Source organism: Watersipora subatra, chromosome 6 (genome assembly GCF_963576615.1).
Source record: "Watersipora subatra chromosome 6, tzWatSuba1.1, whole genome shotgun sequence".
NCBI classification, from domain to species: Eukaryota; Metazoa; Bryozoa; class Gymnolaemata; order Cheilostomatida; family Watersiporidae; genus Watersipora; species Watersipora subatra.
This window is the reverse complement of record NC_088713.1, coordinates 39,014,140-39,038,892: the sequence shown is the minus strand read 5'-3', so window position 1 is coordinate 39,038,892 and position 24,753 is coordinate 39,014,140. Positions and strand designations below refer to the sequence as shown.

Genomic DNA, 24,753 nt, shown 5'->3' with positions numbered 1-24,753 from the left:
ACTATATAAATATTTCACCAGTTCAAAGTGCATTCTTAAAAACAAAACTTGTTAAAGTAGACTAGCTTTCGGGTCAAGGTCAGTTTTCAATTCATGCAGTCAACAAGTTGCACTAAGCAAGAATCTCTGATTGTAATTGATCGTAGTGCTGCTTTATTAACCTTTCCTTGGAATAACTTAGCTTAGTATTATCGATTCAGATCAATCAGAAGTCAGCGCTTCCACAAATTCATGTTTATGATGTTCACACTAGTTTAGCAAAGCAAATTATTCTCGAATACATTCAAATTTTACCACTTCTATGATTTGGAAGGGAAGCAACTCCGAATTCATTCGAAGCATGGAAACATATTGTGTAGGTCCTGGTTTCCAGGTCATGCACCAAACAGGAATAAAACATAACAAACAGCAGAGACACTTATAGTTTCCAAGTTCTAAGCTAATTCTGAGTTTCAACCTCGTTATAAAAATTTGCAAAATAATAACGGTGTTAAGATTGAGCAAGGTGTGCTAGAGTCATTTGTTCTGTTGTTGCCCTACTGGCCGTCTGTGGTTTGAATTCGAGTCTGAGGTCACCGCACTTCCTGAGAGTTAGGTGTGCTGCACTGATTGCCTGACGCCTGCCGGCCAATCACGATGGGTTTGGGTAACAAGCAACTTGGGTGGTATTTTTTTTGATGGGAAACAGTTGAACTTAGCAAGCCAAACAAACAGATAGCATACAAGTTACTGATACACAGAATCAAATCTAAATGGGATTATCAGAGAACAGGTTAGCTTCTCTTTTATACATTATTATTGTTTTGCTGTTTGTTCATTAATATTACGCTACTGCTAATTAGTAATTTGATATATAATTTCAAGTTTATTATGCCATATTATATCTTGTATTATCCTGTATTTTTAACCTTACAGGTTTCACGGTTTTATAAAATAAAGAACAAAATCAGTGAAATCAATCCTCACACGTAATCCCACTAACAGAAGTTTTTGAGTTTGACGAAAACTCTACAAACGGGTTGGGGTTATCTTATCTTTTTCCAAAGAGTAAGCATTGCTTTATAGTAGCACCAGCACAATGTTAGCCACAATCAGATCTAAGCAAATATTAATCAACACTTGCTAGCAGGACAAACTTACCAAAATCACTGTTTTCCAAACAAATAACATATTTGAGTTATCTTCTCTTGTTATGTAGCGTTATAACAGCCTACTAGTAGCACCTTCACATAGTTAGCCTCCAGCAGATCTAATAAAATACCATGATACACTCTTTTGCACATCAAACATGTCCAAACTACTTGTGAAGTTTTCCAAAAAAATATCACATTTGAGTTATCTTACCTTATTCCATAGATTTAGCATTGCTCACTAGTACCACTAGGACAAAGTTGGTTTCAATCAGCCTTAATTTAAATACAATGAGAGACTCTTTAGCAGGTCATGCTTACCAAAATAAGGTCTTCATAATAAACAAGGTGAATGTGTGGCTGGTTCTTTATCCCCCACATGTACTCAACAAACTTTGAGAGGTTTCTAAATGGCACATCGTCATCATTTGTTCCATGTTTCCAACAATAAATGGAAATAAACCTTTTTATATATTTGCTCAGTGTCATTTCATTCATCTTTTCAACTCACTGTCCAATCATGTCCCACTACAAACCAAACAAAACATACAGTATGCCATTTCAGTTTCCTGTCAAAACTAAACTCACTAATTCGCAGTTAGACTCAGTAGACTCTAATTCACAGGAATTACCTTGAAATTATTTTGTGTTTTTTTTTGTCTGATATTAATTAGAGAACTTGTAAGTTTCGAGAGCAACCATCTAGTACACATTGGGATTTTAGCTAGGGCACTCTACCTAGTGTGATTGCATAACAAAGATTTGTTTAAATTACGAAATTAAATTGAAATAGCCAAGCAAAGTTATTTTAGCTTTAGTTTGCACATTTACAGCCAAATTACGGAATGCTTATAATGAAATGATCTATATGTCAATTTCTTGCATCTAATGATTACAATTCGGAGGAAAAACTAAGTATTATTTTATCGTGAGAAGTATAACTTCTAGCTGAGTTAGGTGAGTAAAAATTTAGTATTTGCCTTTTCCATGAGAATGAAATTCTACAAAAATTCATAGATTTGAAAAAATTTGCAATAGTAAATTATCTAAAAATGCTGATGGCTAACAGTTAGTTGTACCAGATCTTTAGAATAATAATTATTTCACTTTTGTTAAGGAAAAGTCATTGGCAACAATCAAAACAAAATTTTTAATGCATCGGATTTCATAATAACTTATTTTTGTAGCTTTCAATGAAATAAAGGAATTGATGCATGGAAAAACCACTATTGTAGCTAAAGATTATCATTAAAATTTTACCATCTGAGACTCCATGTAAAAATAGGATAGGCAAACCTTCTTTGAACTATAATGCAGAATGTTAGAGTAGAAATAATTTATTAATAGTAAATCCACGGCGCTAAACATAGAACTAACCATGCAAAGAGGACAATGGCAGATGTGGTAAGATGATTAATAAACATTTAGTTAATGTAACAATAAACAAAGATCTACACAATAATTAAAAACTACGGAAAGATATAATTATTTGTAACTGTCTTAAGAAATAATATAAATTCAAGAACAATTTATCTTTTTCCGATCTTGTTAATTAGAGTTAATAGTATGGCAATTTAAACTGAAATAAAAAGAATTCGCATAACTAAAATGCAATTATTTTTCATGTCAATTTTAATCATGAAACTTCATGGCAGTCAGATCCCTCAAACATCAAAATGAATTACAAAGACTAAAAAAGTACAGATATTTTTTGATGAAATAAACTAAAAATGTGTAAAAGTTGACCATTAGTACATTCAGCACCAGAAACGGATATGCATTAAGATTTTTTTTAATTAAGACTACCTTTTCTTCTGTTATCATGCAGCTAGAAAGAAACCAATTACATCCTGCTTGTTGTCAGAAAAGCCCTACAAAACTGAGATGTTTTACCATAATTAGACAGCATTTCTCCCAAAAAATATTGCATTGCAGAGGATTCGATCCTAGAACATTTGACTATGCCAGTGTAAGTTTATCTTTGGTTAAACTGGTAAATATAAGGCACTTACTGACAAACAGTTTTCTGGTTTTGCTAAACCTCTTGAATAGCCTCAAATCAGTAATGGGAGTTGAGCACTCTTGGAGAGAGGAAGAGTCTTTAAACACCTTTGTGCGTTCAAGGGTACCTCAAATAACATGGTCATTATCACCCATGTAAAGTTGGTTACTAAAATATTTTTTAAATTCATAGGTTGACAGAACTTTATAAACATAATGATTTGTTACCAAGGTAGTTAACCTTTACTAATAGGCCTTTGATGACAATTTTTAAAATTGATTTCATATTTTAAAACAAGTTGATTTATTTGTTAGATTTAAACCTGTACGTATCCAACTCTGTAGGATGCTGCCAAAATATAAGCTTAACATTATTATAAACTCGCTAGCAGTAAGCGAGATGATGCTCAGGACTTCCTTCATTTTTAATCATATAATCAGTAGGTGAGTGTTTAAGAGACCGGTTCATGGGAACCAAGCAGAGTTTATAGGAAGCAGTTCTGAAACCGAATTGTTTAGCAACCTGGCAGAAAGCACAAACCATATGCATGTGAAGTTTATACATTTGGTTTCAGATTCAGAAGTTTGGTTGAACTAGGCCAAAAAATGTGGAAACGGATAACGTTAGTTCAGACTGACATAAACGCGCACATGTACACATACTGTTCAAATTTTGATGAAAATCTAAGTTATAATATACAAAAGATATAAAAAATTTAAAAACAGTTCCTTAGTCAGCTATCAATGTCTTTCAATTATATTACAGTAATACTTCAACTGACGAGGGTCCCAACACACTAGAAACTTGAGATACGAGCCAGCTTTTAATCAAGTTTTAGCACTAACATACGAGCCATGTTTAAGATACGAGCATGTGAGTCAGTTGCCAAGTATGTCAGAGGTTTATAAGGAGAACAGCATCACTCTGTATTTTCAACTGCTCGGGTTATACTTTTGTACCGTGTGTTTTGCGCATGATTTTCAGTGCAGAATTATGTGAATTAAAGTACAGTGCATATTTAAAAGTTTGATTCATAGGAACCAGACAGGGTTTTGAAACCAGATATTTTTAGTCACCTGGGGAGAAGCACGGAGCACATTAGTGTGAATTCTGGGTTAAATCGACATGCACACATACACAGAAAGCACAGATTATATGAGGGGGAAGTTTGGATGAAATCGACATACACTCATACGCAGAAAGTACAGATTATATTAGGGTGAAGTTTGAATGAAATGGACATACACACATACACAGAAAGCATAGATTATATGAGGGTGAAGTTTGAACAAAATCAGCAAAAATGTAGAATCACAATACAACCGCGCAGACTAACAAAAACACGCAAACACACACACACATTCATACACACACATTCACACAAACGCGTGCATGCCTAACTGCATACACACACCTAGGCACACGGATGCACACATGCACATGCATAAATGCACACATATACACACATATACAGACACACAAACACACACGCACGCACACATACATATACATGTACACAGACACACCCACATGGACACACACAAGAAGGAGAGATTTGGTTTTATTAGTAGAGATTAATTTTCAGTAGCGATATAAGTTTGAATATACTTAATAATTAAACAAATGTATTCTGGAAAATTTGAAATAGGTAAATTTTCAAAAGAGGGATTTAGTTTATGCACAAAAATTATATATCCAACATTTTTTTCATGGGAAGGAAAAATATACCTTAGTGGGAATTCAAACAACTGACCTACAATTTTATACCTACCATTTTCGTGAATCTTCTCAACAAGACGTCATCCATATTAAGCTTGTAGCATTTTAGCTCCTCATAAAACATATCAGCATCAACCATCATGGCTGGGATCTTTACAGAGCCATCCTCACTGGTGATGTACTGGTTGATTGTCCTGCCACCTTCAAGATGTGCTGGTACTGCCATTTCTTCTATAAAAATCTTTAAATGACACAATCGAGTTGAGATTATGACTAAAATATCAGATTTAAATTTGAAGTGTTGTAAACATTTAGTTTCAATCAAATTGTAATAAAAGTTATCTGTAAGGACCAAGTTAGTTCCAAATAAACATGGTTCTGGTAGAGACATTCAGAGAGCTCACTGTTGTTTTATGTTAATCTTTAAAGGTTGACTTGCAACAAAATTCACATTACAGTTATTTGGTATCAAAAGATTCACCATGTCTAACTCTGTTGTGTTGTAGGTGCAAAATATGTGGAAATGTTATTACAAGCTCTTAAAAGTACATTGCAGCCATCACGAATCCGCCGTAGATCGGAATCAGTGTATTTCTCTGACGTAGTCATTACATTTGGTTATGGTTTTGTCACGTGATGTTCTCACATAAATTGAAAGACAAATAAAAAGCTCAACATAAAACTTCTCGTAGCACTAGTTTATGACAAACACTTTGGGTTTTACCGAATACCCCGTATCAAATATAGGTGTTCGCTACTTTACAGTTTTGTTTCGGCTTGGTCTAATCATCTAGTCGTAATCTGATCATGTAACCCATACTTCGAGAATACTTTCTGCAGCATTCTTTGTTTATTAAAGCTGACCAGCAGGCTAGTCATGTTTATCGGACAAGTTTATGCACTCCTTCGAGCTAAAGTTAAAAAATTAAACGAGTTTTACCGGTAGGTTTTAAGATATAAGTGCTGAAAGTGACAGCATTACAATGGTGATGAATCCGACACGTAAGAACAACAGACATAGTTTTATTGAATGCGTCAATTATATTTGTGAAATTTTTTTGAAAAGTGAGGTTTCTAGAAAGTGTAAACATAGGCAATATCGTACAACTACGTCCAATTGAGCTGTTCTGGAAAGAGATTCTAATCTACGGCAGTTTTGTGATGGCTGCGATTAATTGTTCATTTTCAAGCTTTTAAGAGCTTTTAATCACAATTCTACTTATTTTGACCCTACAACACAGCAGAGTAAGACATGGTGAACACTTTGATATCGAAAAACTGTAATGTGAATTTTGTTGCAAGTCAACTTTTAACACACTTAGTAATTTAATTTGTTGCATTAAATTGTGTAATAACAAAGCATGCAAAATGAATGTTCTGGTAAAAATCAACAACTAGCCTTTAGAAAATGAAAACTAGCAGCTGTCCACTAGCCAGTAAATCTTGGCAGTTAGCAGCGAGCAACTAGCAAATAAAACTAGCAAATAAGTTTTAGCAAATTAACTTACTGACAACTAGCAAATGCAAGCTATCAACTAACAACTGGCAAAAAGCAAATAAAAATTCGCGATTAGCAACCGGCTCAAAGACTATAAACAGGTCTACGATTGAAACCCTGAAGCTAGAAGACAATGAATAGTTCGATAAGTTCAACCCTAAAACTTTGAACTAATGTAAGTGTGTAGGACTAGGATATAATAAACAACGGGTAATAAAAGTGCGACTTTAACAGGCAGCCATATACTCAGTGTATGAGGCGGACATGGAAGACATAGTAGAGGTAGACATGGAACTGAGTTTGCGAGTGGATGCACTAGTTCTAAAATAATCTACAAATAAACAAATCTACACTATATTTTATATTAGAGAATGGTTGTCTGCATATTGGTCACACTGGAAACACAACATTTTTGTGTTTGCCGCCAATTTCGGTAAACTAAATAAAAACTAGGCATACTTCTGCATGCTGTGCAAGCTATTGTCTTTCTGTTATTTCATATGCATACATGGGTTGACATAAGGAGATACACCCCCATCACTCTATTACAGTCCTCCATGGAAACCCGATACGCTTGTCTGCACAGCATATCGTTTGGCACTGGTTCACCCAAGTGTCCCTACACTATCACTGTGTGGAAATTTAGTAAATTAATCATTCTACGCTATGTATAGAAAGCTGGAATACAATATTTAGACTAGCGCCAAAATCAGTAGCAGTATTTATGTGAGGTAAAAGGCTACTTACTGGTGAGATGGAGAGTGTAAGCCTCAAACTACTAATATATCCGTAAGAACTTGACTCACCTCTTGTCTATGTAAGATGATCCTTAGAAGTAATCATAAAAATCAAGGTGAATACAACCAGATGTGGAACAGAAGTGAGACATTCATTTCACTGCTCCCGTGTATCTGTGAACAAGGAACATAAGGCCATCTCTGCATCTTATTACTGAGCCAGCCATTCAAAAGAATAATTCACAAATAATAATGCTCACATTTTAAAAATATTTAAGGAATTCAACAACATACAATATCAACCATCCAAGGGAGTTCGACTGAAGAATTTTGCAGTACATGCTCATATTTATAGAAACTGCTAAAGGACTTTTGAAAGTATAATGGGAAAATGTCATAGGTAAACTGCAATGTGTAACAACAAGAGAAGAGACATAAGAAAGAGAGGTGGCAATAAAGTTTCCTTTTACACATTTATATTAGCATAAACATTTTTGTTAGAGATTATATGTTTACCAGCAGAATACCACCAGACAAGCTAATATCAACAAAGTTTCATGGTATTAATTAAGAAGTAATTATTGTTATACATAGTGATGAACACTATTGTACAATTAATAAGAGTGCTTGATATTTACTCCTGCTTTTTTGTCATGATTGGATAGTAGAGCCTACATAAATATGTTAAAAATTAACGCTGAATAGAACAAAAAAGCGTTTTTAATAAAACTTGCAAGTTTGGAAACGCAATACTCTAGACAATGACTATGAAAAAATTGAAACCATTGTAGATTCAAATATCATTGACCGGAAAAATGAAGATCAATTTTGGTAAACAAGGAGGTAAATCAGCCAAAGAGATATACTTGTGCCATGGCTTCAAAGCAGACAATTTTGCAAGCAGAAATATTTGTTTCACTCCTTTTCTCTAGCTGCTACAAAACTACCTAAATTTAACATCTATAAAATCCACCATTAATCATGTTGGACCTGGAGTATGTTTGATGAGCAAAGGGGATAACAAACAGGCCTGTATTCTCTGGTTGCTAGTTGGGGCTGCAAATGTTAGACAGTTATTAACACCTGAAGGTTAATAACTAGTTATTAACACCTGAAGGTTTTGGGAAGCGGTGTAAGCCCCTTAACCGGGTCCAGGGCAGTGTTCCGAAGCTGTGGACTTTTTAAGCATCAACAACCCACAAAGTATGCATGAATGCAATCAGTCGTAAGCATCAAAATCTACATAAGTATATTGCTCATGGTTCATGGTAGGTAAAGCTTTTTTTCTCATTTAACGAACTGTACCAAACTCATGATACTACAGATTTCGGCAAGGGTCATTGACAAAACAATAGCTGATACTTCTTTATTGCAATAGCTCTTGTTTTGACTATGTTTCCATGGCAGAAATCTTTCACAACCGATACTATATCTATTTCAACCTCTTTATATAGCATCTTCACTGGTGACGTACTGGTTGATTGCCCTTTCACCTCTAAGATGTGCTGGTACTTCCATTTCTTCTATACAAATCTTTTAATGACACAATCGAGTTGAGGTTATGACTAGAATATCAGATTTAAGTTTGAAGTGTTGTAAACATTTAGTTTCAATCAAATTGTAATAAAAGTCATTTGTAAGGATCAAGTTAGTTCCGAATAAACATGGTTCTGGTAGAGACATTCAGAGAGCTCACTGTTGTTTTATGATAATCTTTAAAGGTTGACTTGCAACACAATTAACATTACAGTTATTTGGTACCAAAAGATCAACCATGTCTTACTATGCTGTGTTGTAGGTACAAAATATGTGGAAATGTTATTACAAGCTCTTAAAAGCTCAAAATTGAGCAGTACATTGCAGCCATCACGAAACCGCTGAAGATTGGAATCAGTATATTTCTCTGACGTAGTCATTACGTTTGGTTATGGTTTTGTCACGTGATGTTCTCAGATGAATTGAAAGACCAATAAAATACTCAATATAAAAACTTCTCGTTGCACTAGTTTATTACAAACACTTTGGGTTTTACCGAAGACCCCCATATCAAATATAGGTGCTCGCTACTTTACAGTTTTGTTTCGGCTTGGTCTAATCATCTAGTCGTAATCTGATCATGTGACCCATACTTCGAGAATATTTTCTGCAGCATTCTTTGATTATTAAAGCTGACCAACAGGCTCGTCATGTTTATTAGACAATTTTATGCAATCCTTCAAGCTGAGGTTAAAAAATTAAACGAGTTTTACCGGTAGGTTTTAAGATATCAGTGCTGAAAGTGACAGCATTATGATTGTGATGAAGCCGAAGCGTAAGAACAATAGACATAGTTTTATTGAATGCGTCAAATATATTTATGAAAATATTTGGAAAAATGAGGTTTCTAGAAAGCGTAAAAATAGGCAACATTGTGCAACTACGTCCAGTTTGAGCTGTTCTGAAAAGATATTCTAATATACGGCAGTTTTGTGATGGTGGCGATTAATTGTTCATTTTTGAGCTTTTAAGAGCTTTTAATCACAATTCCACATATTTTGACCCTACAACACAGCATAGTAAGACATGGTGAATCTTTTGATATCGAAAAACTGTAATGTGAATTTTGTTGCAAGTCAACCTTTAGCACACTTAGAAATTTAATTTGTTGCATTAAATTGTGTAATAACAAAGCATGCAGAATGAATGTTCTGGTAAAAACCAACAACTAGCCTTTAGAAAATGAAAACTAGCAGCTGTCCACTATAGCCAGTAATTATTGGCAGTTAGCAGCAAGCAACTAGCAAATAAAACTAGCAAATAAGTTTTAGCAAATTAACTTACTGACAACTAGCAAATGCAAGCTATCAACCAACAACTGGCAAAAAGCAAATAAAACTTGGTGATTAGCAACCGGCTAAAAGCCTAGGAGCGGGTCTCTGATTGAAACCCTGAAGCTAGAAGACAATGAATAGTTCGATAAGTTCAACCCTAAAACTTTGAACTAATGTAAGTGTGTAGGACTAGGATATAATAAACAACGGGTAATGAAAATGCGACTTTAACAGGCAGCCATACTCAGTGTATGTGGCGGACATGGAAGACATAGTAGAGGCGGACATGGAACTGAGGTTACAAGTGGATGTACTAGTTCTAAAATAATCTACAAATTAATACAGAGCTCAAGTGTTAAAATCTATTCTTCAACACATGATCTTTCAATCTAACAAATCATTCCGTTGAATGCTTAGAATTTAAAGGTAAACTTGGAGTTGTTGGCCCGCTTGCTCTAATTGCAGCCTGACCAGGCAAGAAAAGATGACTCTCACTATTTTCAATAGCAACACATTTGAATGCTAAAACGAGTACACGCATCTGGTAAAATAATTAATTAATACTATTAATGACCTAAAATAATAATAATTAAAATACATTAATTTCATGTTCTCTCTTCAGAACTTATGCACGAATTTGATCGTCATTTCTTTAACCCTTTTCCTGCCATAAACGCATTCATACAATTTCACACATTTTATTCATACATTATTATGCATTTTTGTGACTGTCACAGCAAATACGTGGTAACCCGATTTTATTACTCATTGACAACATAACCAACGGTCTTTAAGACTTTTAGAAAATTGACAGTGTTGTTCGAATGTTTCTCTATAAAACTAGTTTGATACAACAAAGCAATTTTTAACTTTTGTTTGAGAATTTAAAATCTAAAAACGAACGTATTTTGTGTGAGCTCGTGAAGTACCACACACAAGTCAGAAAACAGGTAATTAGTTATGTTGATGACATTATAGCCAATTCAGTAGCATAATTAATAATTAATCAATAATTACAGTAGCATCACGGTCTCTGATAGGGGTAAAATTAACGGTTTTGTTAAGATAAGGAACATGGTGGAGAATTGTTTTAGCTTCGCATCGATCGTATGGCTTCACATTGCTTCATCAGTACACAAAGTATAGTTACATTGAATTTTTGCAAAGAAATGTTGGTTAAAATATTGGCAAAATAAAATACAGTATGTAAGAAAAATGTTCTAGATAAAGATTGAAATTGAAAAAATACTGGTTACATATCATGAAGCAATATCAACAATTTTTGGTACAATGGCTGGCACTAGGCCGATAGCCGATTTTGTACATGGGTGGCAGTGAAAGGGTTAACAAAACTGTAATTAGCTTTTACTATTTTTCTAATGCACCATGTCATTCAGTTCTCTTCCAAGGCAAATACTATAGCATAAGTTTACATGACAATTATATACACGAGAAAGCTTGCCAACTACATAAGATACATCCTAAAAACAAGAATAGCTGTTACTGGCAGGTTAAAATCTGTACAACTGCTACATGAAATGAGTGGAGTTGACTTTAATATACATGTTATATTATTATAATTACACATAAAACTCACTACATACATTAAAATTCCTAACAATTGCAACCAAACAAATTACACTGTGATCAGGATACATCTTAACATAGTAAAATGTCTTAGATGAGCTAGCATATCCTAGAGATATATAGCGGCTTGCCTTAGTACCTATATAAAAAACGTTGACAACAGATTACAGAGTTAACAGATTCTGTCGTAATCTAGCCACCGTACATTTAGGATATCGGGCCATGACTTTGCAAAAGCAAAATTTTTTTTTCTTACACATAATTCAGAGAGTAACATCACTGTTTTATTTTCATTACAGGATAAAAAAACATAAAATGTAAACATTGATCTACACATATTTCTGCAAAAAACCAATTCAAAAATAGCAACATGCAACATTGGCCTCAGATATTTTTGATCACTATATTTTATATTAGAAAATGGTTGTCTGCGTATTGGTTACACTGCTAAAACAGCATTTTTTGTTTGCAGCCAGTTTCGGTAAACTAAAGAAAAACTAGTCATAATTTTGCGTGCTGTGCAAGCTCTTGTTTTTCTGTTGCATCATATATGCAGACATGGGTTGACATAAAGAGATACACACCCATCACCCTATTACAGCCTTCCATGGAAACATGATACGCTTGTCTGCACAGCATATCATTTTGCACTGCTTCACCCAGGTTTCCCTACACTATCACTATAGAAATTTAGTAAATTACTCATTCTACGCTATTTATAGAAAGCTTGCATACACTATTTTGATTAGTGCCCAATTCAGTACCCTTATTTATGTGAGGTAAAAGGCTACTATTGGTGAGATGGAGAGTGTAAGCCTCAAACTACTAATATATCCATGAGATCTAGACGCACCTCATGTACATGTAAGGATGATCCATAGAAGAAATTGTAGAAATCAAGGTGAATACAACCAGATATAGAACAGAAGTAAGACATTCCTATCACTGCTCTTGTGTATCTGTAAACAAGGAACATAGGCATTCACAGCATCATCTTATCACTGAGCCATTCAAAAGATTAATTCACACATAACAATGTTTACATTTTAAAAATATGTAAGGAATTCAACAACATACAATATCAACCATGCAAGTGAGTTTGACTGTATAATTTTGCAGTACATGCTCATAGTTAAAGAAACTGCTAAAGGACTTTTGAAAGTAAAGTGGGAAAATGTCATAGGTAAAATGCTATTTGTAACGGCGAAATCAGATATATAAGAAAGAGAGGTGGCAATGAAGTTTCTTTTTACACATTTGTCTTGGCATAAACATTTTTGTTAGAAATTATATGTCTACCAGCAGAATACCACTAAAAAAGCTAATATCAACAAAGTTTAAATGTATTAATTGATAAGTATTTGATGTTATACATAGTGATGAACACTAGTGTAGATGTAATTGGAATGCTTGATATTTACTCCTGCTGCTCTGTCAAGATTGGATAGTAGAGTTTATATAAAGAGCCTATATAAATATGTTTAAAATTGATGCTGAATGGAACAAAAAGCGTTTTTAATAAAACTTTTTTATAATTTTAAACTAAAACTTGTTAGCTTGAAAACTCAATACTCTAGACAATGACTATGACAAAACTGAAACCATGGTAGAAGCATATATAGTTGACCGGAAAACTGAAAATAAATATTGGTAAACAAGGAGGAAAGTCAGCAAGATGAATATACTTTTGCCATGGCTTTAAAACAGACAATTTTGATAGCAGAAGTATTTGCTTCATTCCTTTCTAGCTGCCACAAAGCCAAGTTTAACATCTATAAAATCTACCATTCACCATCTTCGACCTGGGATGTGTTTGATGAGCAAAGGGGATAACAAGCAGGCCTGTATTCTCTGGTTGCTAGTTGGGGCTGCAAATGATAGGGAACTAGTTATGACCAGCTGAAGGTTTGGGGGAGCGGTGTAACCCTCCCAATGGGGTTTAGGGCAGTATTCCAAAGCTTTGGACTTTTTAAGCATGAATAACCCACCAAGTATGCATAAATGCAATAAATCATAAGTATCAAAATCTACATAAATTAATGGTTGTGGTTCATGGTAGGTCAAGCTATATTTATTTAACAAACAGTACAAAACTGATGACACTACAGATTTTTGCAAGATACTTTGACAGAACAAGAGCTATTACTTCTTTATTGCAATGACTCTTGTTTTATCAATGTGTCCATGGCCGAAATCATTCACAACTGACTCTGTATCTATTTCAACAACTTTATATAGCTTATGTATAATATTAGAAGATTATTCAGACCAGCCTGTCCCTTTCTGCTCCTCATATATGTTTTGATTCGCTTCAATGCAGAAAAAGATATCTCACTCATTGCATTAACGGCAGGCAAAACCAATACTGGATAAGTGAACCCCTCCGCTAGTTGCGCTAGAGCACTTATGTAGCCTCACCGCTTCATTGCTAGTTGCGCTAGAGCTAGACTGAATGAGCTTATACTGCAATTCTTAGTACTCAGGCCAGATTCACTAAAAAATTGGGCAGCTCTGCTACCCAGCCGCCCCAGGGAATTTGGGCCTCATAACAACATTATGTAACTAATAACTAATACTACTATTACTGCTCAGAGCAGGAAATGAACAAGTTGTGTGTTCATGGCTTACATACAGTGTGTAAAAGAAACAACTCTAAAAGTATGACCTTTAGTTAACATGCCACCATGTAAGCAGTCTATATTAGTGTGGTTCTATCTTAAGATCTCTTCTTATAACCAATATCAAACACATTCCAAGTATGATTGTCCATGTTGTCAAGGTAATTAAACAAAACTGTGTTGTAGAAACCAATTCCAGTCAGATTTTAAATTTTATAAATTTAAATTTGTGAGTAAATCAGTTTGAACACTTGTACTGCTATAGTAGACAAGCACACAAAAACTGTTAGGAAGTGACAATATTGTATTTGCTTATGAAATGAAAGTCACAAAACCAAGGTTATTATTATGTTTGAAGCTTAAAGTAGTGTCATATAGACTTTTGAATTGCTATATACTATATTTTCATAAATGCAGATTTGAAATTGTACGCTTGTTGAGTTACTGCAGGATGCGTGTTTCAATGAAATTTCCAAGTCACAAATTAAAGTGGGTGCTTTGGTAAAAAATATGAGTAATTCAATATTTGAGGCTGTAGCAGAGCACTCTTATCTCACTTAGCAGCGCTATTTCCAAATGGAAATTACAGAAATGTGAACAATCTTTAAAATAGATTACCTTTGCGCATCATTGCAAAATTCTGCTTCCATCTTTTGCCAGCATGAAACACTGAGTAAAAATTGCAAAAAACAAAATTGACTTGACCTACGGCTCTTTGCTGTTTCCCATTTGTGAATAATAACAATGGGAAGATTAGCCGATTCAAGGATATTGATATACATGTAGATTGCCATCCAATATTTTTCTACTCAACTCATTTGCAATCATCAGGACCTAACTTTGCTCGCAGCTAGGCTACCAAAGCTAGTTACTTTGCCTTGAAAATTTACCTATTCCATGTACGATTGTTGCTAAGTTATAGAAGAAAACCTGTGACTAAGTGTGAAATAAAAATTCTGGCCAATCAAAAAGAACTTACAAATTTGCCTCCATGATATCTCTGGCAAAAGTTATAACCAAAATCCTAAACCCATTCCGACGTCTACCTAAACCGGAAATCATCGTGGCGACTTTCAATTTCATCGATAGCGATCATTTGTTTTTCTACTCCAGAAGTAAATATGCAGATTAAGAAGTGGTAAGACAGTGAAATACTGCATAAATCAAATAAAAACCATATTTAAGTGTTGGAAATTTTTCATTAACTTTTAATTTTGCAAATCTATATCGTTATGCTCAAATGGAAATGAGCTTTTCCGTAGTACCCCGTAGTCAGGCTAAAGTTACCATTCACCTTCGATAAGGTCATATCGATTATTAGAGCAGCCTATGAAGTCTGAGAAATGAAGAATAGACTTATTGAACATATTCTTAATTGTTGAAACATGTTTATGAAAGTTTATTTGAGTTGCTATGTTTTGGTTTGAAAGATGCTACTCGACTGGACAAGTTCGAAATTAAAGTTTCATGATTTTTACATTCATGACTAACTGTTACATAAGAAAAATACTATTTATAACTTTGCATCATATGAAGCAAAACAATAGTTTTGGCTAAATTAACCATATTTGTAACATTTTTATTGTAAAATTCAAACTTTGTTTCAGCAAGTAAAGCTTTTTCAAATCAGAAATTTTTAAAGACTACCTTCTTTGAGACACATGTATACATGCAAGTAATATAAAGTCTTTATCTTGTTTTTATATCATTTAAAAAAAAGACTGGCAAATTTCAAAATTGAAATGGCAAACTTATCTTAATTAAGTTTTTTTGCAGTAGTAATTTAAATTATAGCATGTTTTTGAGAATTTGAGAAATCACTGATAATTGAGGTAGATCCCGTGAAAGTTAGTCTCTTGCGAATGAGTTAAAATTAATGATGTGATCAACATAAGCTACTGTTACCAGCTGAGACATTGTGTCTGACATAACTTCTTCTCAAGCCAGCTAGTGTAACTGCAGTAGTATCTATTTCTAATGGCCATGGACCAAGTCAACTGGCATTTTGCCAAGAGACTCCCCATATTTTTAAAGGGCTGTTTAGTGTTTGATATTATGGACTAGAATATAATATAAACTATTAATACTCAGCATCAATCATTATTTAAAAAAAATTTATATTTACACGGTTAAAAATTTAGCAATATATATGCATTAAGAGAAATAAATAAGAAATATGATAGATTAAAAATATTCACTACCATCTATTGACCCTACCCTGTGACCAGAATCTTTAATCTCCTGAAGACGAACTGTGAGTGACTAAACCTAATTCTCAGTTCTTTTGACTAGTGAACTTTTAATAAATAATTCCATGTATTATTAACTATTATTATCCCATATATTTAATCAATAAGTTTATACAATACTATCAGTAATCCCAGCGTTGCCCATGATTGCTGTAATAATGAATCAAATCGTCCACAGCCCTCGGCCAGATTTTCAACACACACTGCTATATTGCTTTCCTGACAACAATCCATAAGCAAATTCATTGAGGTCAATCTGACTTAAAGCATGTGATAGCACTTTTATGATTTTCTAAATAGATGAACCGGGGGCACAATTTATTGAAAAAAAAGTTGTGAGGTACCTTATTGAAGTTTAGTTGGTGTGACTATTAGGAATTTTATAAGCCTCAAAATCGAAAATATTTCAAAAAATATGGAGAAACCAACTGCACCTATGAAATAATTAATGTTAATGTAAAAGAAATCTTGGTAATATTAGTATCATTTTGTAGAGAATCTTTGATTAATTAGTTTTCTGATTAGTTCATTAATATCTAACAAACGATTTTTAAGTTATGACCAAAATAATGAAATCACTCAGGTAAAAAACAAAACTCTGAAAATAGAATTTTTTAGCTACGTAGGTTCAAACTTACTCGAGATAATCACTGTTTTTATTATGCTGATTTGAAATTGCGTGCACGTTAAGCTACCTTAATTTTTTTTCCAAAGACGTTGAATAGTGTTTTGATGGAAATTTCCATGAAACAGACTATCGGACAGTGCGTTGTTGATAAACATTAGAAAGCTACAACAACTGTGCCGCTTATTATTGACCCCTGGGTTAACAATTAGCGGCACAATCGCATGAGACTTATCAGCATTCTGAACATTAGCACATATAGAGCTGCTCCGATCCAAAATAAAAATGACTGAAGAGTGATAATGTTTTTATAATGAATTAGCGTGTACGGCATTGTCTTGTGAATCAGTTGAAAGTATTATTTCTATCATTTGCATATATGAAACTTTCGATAAATATTTTCGAGTAACAGAGCTTGCTTGACATGCAGATTTCTGATTGGCACATCATAGAAACATAGTGATTGAACTCAAATGACAGGATTCTGGCAACAAACAGCCACCATTCATTGTATACAAATATTCAATACACTAAATACCTTTAGGTGAATGCACACAAGTACATACAATACCAATCCTCACACTAAGTGAGATAGTACCAAGTGTGCTATGTAACAATAGCAAAGCATGTCCAGACCCTCTAAAGAATATGGTCTGACACTAACCAAGTCATGTGCTGTCATACACCAGTTTCCTACACACACTAGTAAATTCATATTAACATCAGTTCTTTTGTAACCATATTACATTAATCATGTTATAGATGGAGTACAAACTATCCATTATTATCATAAAACCTTCCACCAACTACTGACTAACCTTTACAGATGACGTTAGTTTCCTATCTTTCCATCATTGTCATGGTTTATAGATATCTTCGATTGAACAGCAACTTGTTGGAACTCCACATAAGCTGCCAAAATTGAAAATCAAGAAAACAAGTTTGCCTTGGAAGAGATGCGCTTGCATGTTAATTTAAACTTCACAAAAGTGATTTAATGAAAATAAGAGATTTTCTATATCAATTGCAAAGGTCATCTTTTTATCTTGTTATCTTTTTGTCTTTTGTCTATTTGGTCTCTGTCCACTCAAAACTCCAGGAATATCACTATGTTTCCATGCATGAAATGGTTTCGGAGTCGCCCACTGCCGACAAATTTGCACCCTACTTCCAATGAACCAGAGTTGCACTATATAAATCTTTCAACAGTTCACAGTACATTCCTAATAACAACAAAAGTTAAAGTAGACTTGCTTTTGGGTCAAGGTCAGTTTTCAATTCATGCAGTCAAATAATTGCACTAACTAAGCCAGGATGTCTGATCGTAATTGATCGTACTGCTGATATTTTGCCCACCACTGGTGATAGATTAGCTTTGTATTATAGATTCAGATCAATCATTATCGATTCAGATCAGTTGTTTCAACAGATTCATGTTCACGGTGTGCACACTCTTTTCGCAAAGCAAAATATGCTTGAATGCTTTCAAAATTTACCATTTCTGGGATTTGGAAGAAAAGCCACTCCGAATTCATTCAAAGCATGGAAACATATGGAGTAAGTCTTGGCTTTCCAGTTTATGCACCACAAAAAAATAAAATATAATAATTAGCAGAGATACTTATAGTTTCCACGTTCCAAGCTAGTTCTAAGTTACTAACTTTATCGTGGCATTTTCGAAAATAATAGCACCTTGAAGTTATCTTATTTTTTCCATAAAGTTAGCATTGCTTCCTAGTAGCACTAGCAGAAAATTTGCTTTAATCAGATCTAGGCAAATCCAAGAAACACTCGCTAGCAGATCACCTTTGCCAAAATCACACAGTTTTCAAAACGAATAACACCTTGGAGTTAATTTTTCTTCTTTCATAAAGTTAGCATTGCCTACTAGAAGCACCAGCACAAAGTTAGCCTCAATCAAATCTAAAAAAAAATACAATGAGACAATATTTTGCTCATCAAACTTATCAAAACCACTCATGAAGTTTTCCAAAAGAAATAGCACAATGGAGTTATTTTTTCTTCTTCCATAGAGTGAGCATTGCTCACTAGTACCACTAGCACAAAGTTGGTTTCTATCAGCCTAAATGTGAATACAATGAGACACTCTTTAGCAGATCATGCTTACCAAAATGAGGATTTCATAATAAATGAGGTGAATGTGTGGCATGTCCTTTATCCCCACATGTACTCAACAAACTCAAATAAGGTCCCAAATGGCATGTCGTGAGTGTAAAGAACCAATATAAAATATCTGCCAGCATCATATTTTCTATGTTTTCAACTTGTTGTCTAATCATGTCCTACTACAAGCCAAACAAAACATACAATATGACATCTCAGTTTCTTGTCAAAACTGAACTCAGTAATACGCAGTTAGACTCATTAGACTCTAATTCACAGGAAAAACCTTAAAATTATTTTCTGTTTTTATTTTGTCTGATATTAACCAGAAAACTTGTAGGTTTTGTCAGGTAAACTCATAGCAATTGTTTAGCAAACGTGGATATTTCAGCTAGGCTACCCTGCCTAGTGTGATTGCATAACAACGACTTTTTTATGTTATAAAATTAAATTTAAAAGACCGAAGCAAAGTGATTTTAGCTCATGGTTCTACATTTACAACCAAGTTGTTGGAAACTTATAATGAAATGATCTAATGTTGAATTCATTGCATCCAACGATTGCAATTTGGAGAACAAATTGAGAATATCTTTTCCTGATAAATATAATTTCTAGCTTAGTTGGGTGACTAAAAGTTTAGTAGTTGCCTTGTCCATGAAAAAGCAATCTCACAAAACATCAAAGATTCTAGAAGATCTAAAAGCATGGAACACATTAGAGTGAATTTAGGATAAATTTGACACACACCCACGTACACACACAGAAAGCACAGATCATATGAGGGTGAAGTTTGGTAAAAAGCGGCAAAGAATGTGGAAATACATTACAACCACACAGGTTAACAAACACACACATGCACACACACACACACATACACCCCCATACACACAAATGCACACACACCCTCATACACACACACACGGACACGCACGCACACACACACGCACCCACACACACATGCACATACACACAAAAACATGTACAGCGCAAACACAAACACATACACACACACTTATATACACACACATACACACATACACACACATATACACACACATACACACATATACACACACATACATACACACACCCGCAACCTCAGGTGCACCCGCACTTACACACACATATATACACACCCACATACACGCACACACATACACGCACACACACACGCGGGCTCACGCATGTACACACACATACAGACACACACTCACGCACGCACGCACGCACACACACACGCGCACACACACGCGCACACACGCATACAGACACACACATTCAGACACACACCTACATATGCACATATACACACACTTACACACACACAATAATAATAAAGTGGGTTTTATTAGTAAAGATTAATTTTCTGTAGCAATGAACCATCTTTATATCAGATATTTTTCCTTATGGGAAGAAAAGATAAACCGTAGTGAAAATTCAAACTGCTGGCCTAAAATTTTGTACCTACTATTTTTGTGTAGCTTGTCAACAATAAGTCATCCAACTTAAGCATGTAGCATTTTAGTGCCACATAAAACATCAGCATCAACAATCATAGCTGGGATCTTTACCGAACCACCTTCACTGGTGATCTTCTGGTTGATTGTCCTGCCACCTTTAAGATGTGCTGGTACTTGTATTTCTTCTATAAAAATCTTTAAATGACACAATCGAGTTGAGGTTATGACTAGAATATCAGATTTAATTTTGAAGTGTTTTAAATGCAGTGAAACCCGGATAACTCGCCCTCAGATAGCTCGAACACATGGTTAACTCGAGCGGATTTGTTTGGTCTGTTCCCACTCAATGATAAATTGCTTTAGATAACTCAACCTTAACATTGCTAACTCAAATAGTTTTATGTCCAACGGCTACCAAGAGGGTTGTTATCCCTTTAGAATATCACTTTGTTCCTAGCCATAAAAATAAACATCAACTTTTAGTAGTTCTTATGCATCACTGTTAACACTCTCGACAAAATATTTTTGTTAACGACTTTTCTAAAGGTGTGCATAAAAATCAAATTTAAAAAAACATCCGCTTGGGGATAGCCCTTTGTAAGCAAGGAGAAGCGAGGTAACCGTACAATAAACTTAAAGAAAAATCGACAAAACTGGTTTTTTGTTAAAACGCTCAAAAGAAAAATGTGTCTTTTTTTTCTGAGCCTTTCAACGGCGATCAGGTTTTGCCTATTTTAATCTGAACACGTGCTGACGGTCACATCACCTAAAACAAACGAACAAACAAATCTCAAGTAATAAGAAAATATTTATACTTTCTGATACAACTCATTAAAACGGTACACGAAAGGCCCTTTAACTTGCAACAAGGAATCAATTTATTTGATTTATATATTGTTTGTACATGTACTGATAAATACATGCACTTGAAACAGTGTTCTCATGAACTTGAACTCTGTGATAACTCGAACACTTTCTCTCAGTCATGTGAATGTCAAGCTAGCCGAGTTTCACTGTATTTAGTTTTGAATCAATCTGCAAAAACCGACTTTCTAAGTACAAACTTAGTTTTGAATAAACATGATTCTTGAAGAGACATTCAAATAGCTCCTTATTGTTTTGTGGTAATTTTTAACTTATTTAGAGATTCAATATGCGGCACTAGCTTACCTATTAACAATGCAAACAAAGTGAATGTTCTAGTAGAAACCAATAATTAGCATTTCGCAAATCAGAGCTAGCAACTGTCAAGTAACGAGTAAATCCTCGCATTTAGCACAGCACAGCAAGCAACTATCAAATAAAATTAGCAAATATGTTTTAGCAAATTAACTTACGGACAACTAGCAAATTCAAGCTATCAACCAACAACTGGCAAATAGCAAATCTAACTGGTAACTAGCAACTGGCTAAAAGACTATGAATAGTTCTATGATTAAAACTCTGAAGCTAGAAGACAATGAAGCGTTCTATAATTAAAACGTGAAAGCGAAACGGCAATGGATTCGTCCTTGATTGAAACCTTAAAAACTGTGATCAGATTTAAGTCTGTAAAACAAGCATATGATAACCATCCAATAATAAAAGTGTGACTTCAACAGGCAGGCATACTTACTGTAAGTGGTAGTAGTGGTAGACATGGAATGGAGCTCAAGAGTGGATGTACTAGTGCTAGAAGAATCTGCAAATAGTACATAGCACAAGGGTTAAAATCTAATCTTCAACACATCGCTATCCAATCTAATCAATTCAATGCGTCGAATACCAGACTAAGTTAAAGATCAACTTGGAGTTGTCTACATGCTTTCCGCAATCGAGTCCTGACCAGCCAAGAAAAGACAACTCCCACTATTCTCAAATGCAACAAATCCGAATGCTATGACAAATACACACATCTTTAAAATCATGATGCTGAAACATGTTAATTTGAAGTTCTCTCTCCGCAGAACTTCTGAAGGAAATTGATGCCCATTTCCTTAACAAACCTGTTATTCGTTTTTTTCTGTTATTAATGCACCATGCCATTCAGTTCTCTTCCAAAGGAAGTAATATATCATAGGTTTACACAACAACCAAATACACAAAAAGCTTGCCATTTACACTAGAAACACCCTAGAATCAAGAAGAGCTGTTATGGGCAAGCTAGAATCTGTACAACTGATATATGGAATGAGTGCAGTCGACTTTAATATACATGCTATTATTATGATTACACATAAAGGTAACATAATTTAAAATTTCATTGGAGTTACAGCCATACTAATTACACTAAGATCAGGATACATAATTACACATTGGGTGGTGTTAGATGAGCCAGCATACCCTAGCATACCCTAGAGAGATTTATAACGGTTCACCTTAGTACCTATACATAAATGCTGACAACGAATCACAGAATTAACCTATTCTACCATAGCTTTGCAACTATAAATTAAGAATATCAGGCTATCATTTTGCAAAAGCAAAGAAACGAGTTTTCTTTACAGTCATAATTTGCAGAATAATATAACAGTTTTATTTTCATTTCAGGATAAACAAAAAGAAAAATTGTAAACATAGACCTACAGATATTTCTGCTAGTAAAATCTTTCCACATTCGCAACATGCAACATTAGCATCAGACATTGTTGAAAGCTATATTTTATATTAGATAATGGTAGTTTGTTTAATGGTCAGTCTGCAAAAACAGCATTTTTTAGTTTTCATCCAGTTTTGGGAAACTAAAAAAACTAGTCACACTTCTGAGTGCTGTGCAAGGTCTTTTATTCTGTTACTTCATATGCAGACATGGGTTGACATAAGGATATACAAAAACATCACTATATTACAGCCCTCTATGGATACATGATTCGCTTGTCTGCACAGCATAGTGCTTCTGCACTGGCTCACCCTGGTGTCCTACACTATCACCATATAGAAATTTAGTAAATTATTCATCCTAGGCTATGGGGTAAAAGGCTACTACTGGTGAGATGGAGACTGTAAGCCTCAAACTACTAATATATCCATGAGATCTTGACTCACCTCAGTCTATGTAGGATGATCCAAAGAAGTAATCACATAAATCCATGAGATTACAACCATATGTAGAACAGAGGTGAGACATTCCTACCACTGCTCGTGTGTCTGTGAACAAGGAACATAGGCAATCACTGCATCATCTTATCACTGAGTGATTCAAAAGAATATTTCACAAATAATAATGTTTACATTTCACAAATATCTAAGAAATTCAACAACATACTATATCAACTATGCAAATGAGTTTGACTGTATAATTTTGCAGTACATGATCATATTTATAGAAACTGCTAAAAGACTTTTGAAAGTACAGTGGGACAATTTCCTAGGTAAAATGCAATGTGTAACAACGAGAGAAGAGATATTTGAAAGAGAGGTGGCAATAAAGTTTCCTGTTATTATATATTTATCATAGCATAAACATTTTTGCTAGAAATTAGACGTCTATCAGCAGAATACCACCAGACAAGCTAACATCAACAAAGTTTAAAGATATTAATTAACAAGTATTTATTGTTATACATAGTGATGAAGACTGGTGTACAATTACTAGGAGTGCTTGATATTTACTCCTGCTGCTTTGTCATGATTGGATAGTAGATCCTAAATGAATATGTTTACAATAAACGCTGAATAGAACAAAAAGCGTTTTTAATAAAACTTGCTTGCTTGAATCTCGGTACTCTAGACAACGGCTATGACAAAATTGAAACCATTGTAGAAGCATATATAATTGACCGGAAAGCTGAAAATCAATATTGGTAAACAAGGAGGGAAGTCAGCCAAAGGGATATACTTTTTCCATGGCTTTAAAGCAAACTATTTTGATAGCAGAAATATTTGCTTCATTCCTTTTCTCAAGCTGTTACAAAGCTAAATAAGTTTAACATCTGTAAAATCTACCATTCACCATTTTGGACCTGGAGTATGTTTGATGAGCAAAGGGGATAACAAGCAGGCCTGTATTCTCTGGTTGCTAGTTGAGGCTGCAAATGTTAAATGACTAGTTATTAACCCCTGAAGGTTTGGGGGAGTGGTGTATGCCCCCCAACAGGGTTTAGGGCAGTGTCCCAAACCTCTGGACTTTTTAAGCATAAATAACCCACAAAGTATGCATAAATGCAATCAATCATAAGCATCAAAATTTACATAAATAAATTAATGCTTGTGGTT

The 24,753-nt window shown here is 34.3% G+C and overlaps 1 protein-coding gene across 9 annotated transcripts in view; it reads right to left on the bottom strand.

Moving 5' to 3' along the window:
* The window catches only part of LOC137398569 (uncharacterized), a 237,926-nt gene extending 215,687 nt beyond the window's left edge, over window positions 1-22,239 (bottom strand). For 7 of the 9 annotated variants that reach the window (XM_068084716.1, XM_068084711.1, XM_068084717.1 and 4 more), the window contains exons 1-2: window positions 22,175-22,213; window positions 4,904-5,082 (exon numbers count right to left, since the gene is read on the bottom strand). In XM_068084716.1, the coding sequence (XP_067940817.1) occupies window positions 4,904-5,082; window positions 22,175-22,199 (204 nt within the window). In that variant the 5' untranslated portion in view covers window positions 22,200-22,213. Of the gene's footprint in view, window positions 1-4,903; window positions 5,083-8,579; window positions 8,610-22,174 lie in introns of all 9 variants that reach the window. The other 2 variants (XM_068084713.1, XM_068084715.1) reach the window with 2 other exon arrangements.
* Between the last annotated feature and the right edge of the window lie 2,514 nt (window positions 22,240-24,753).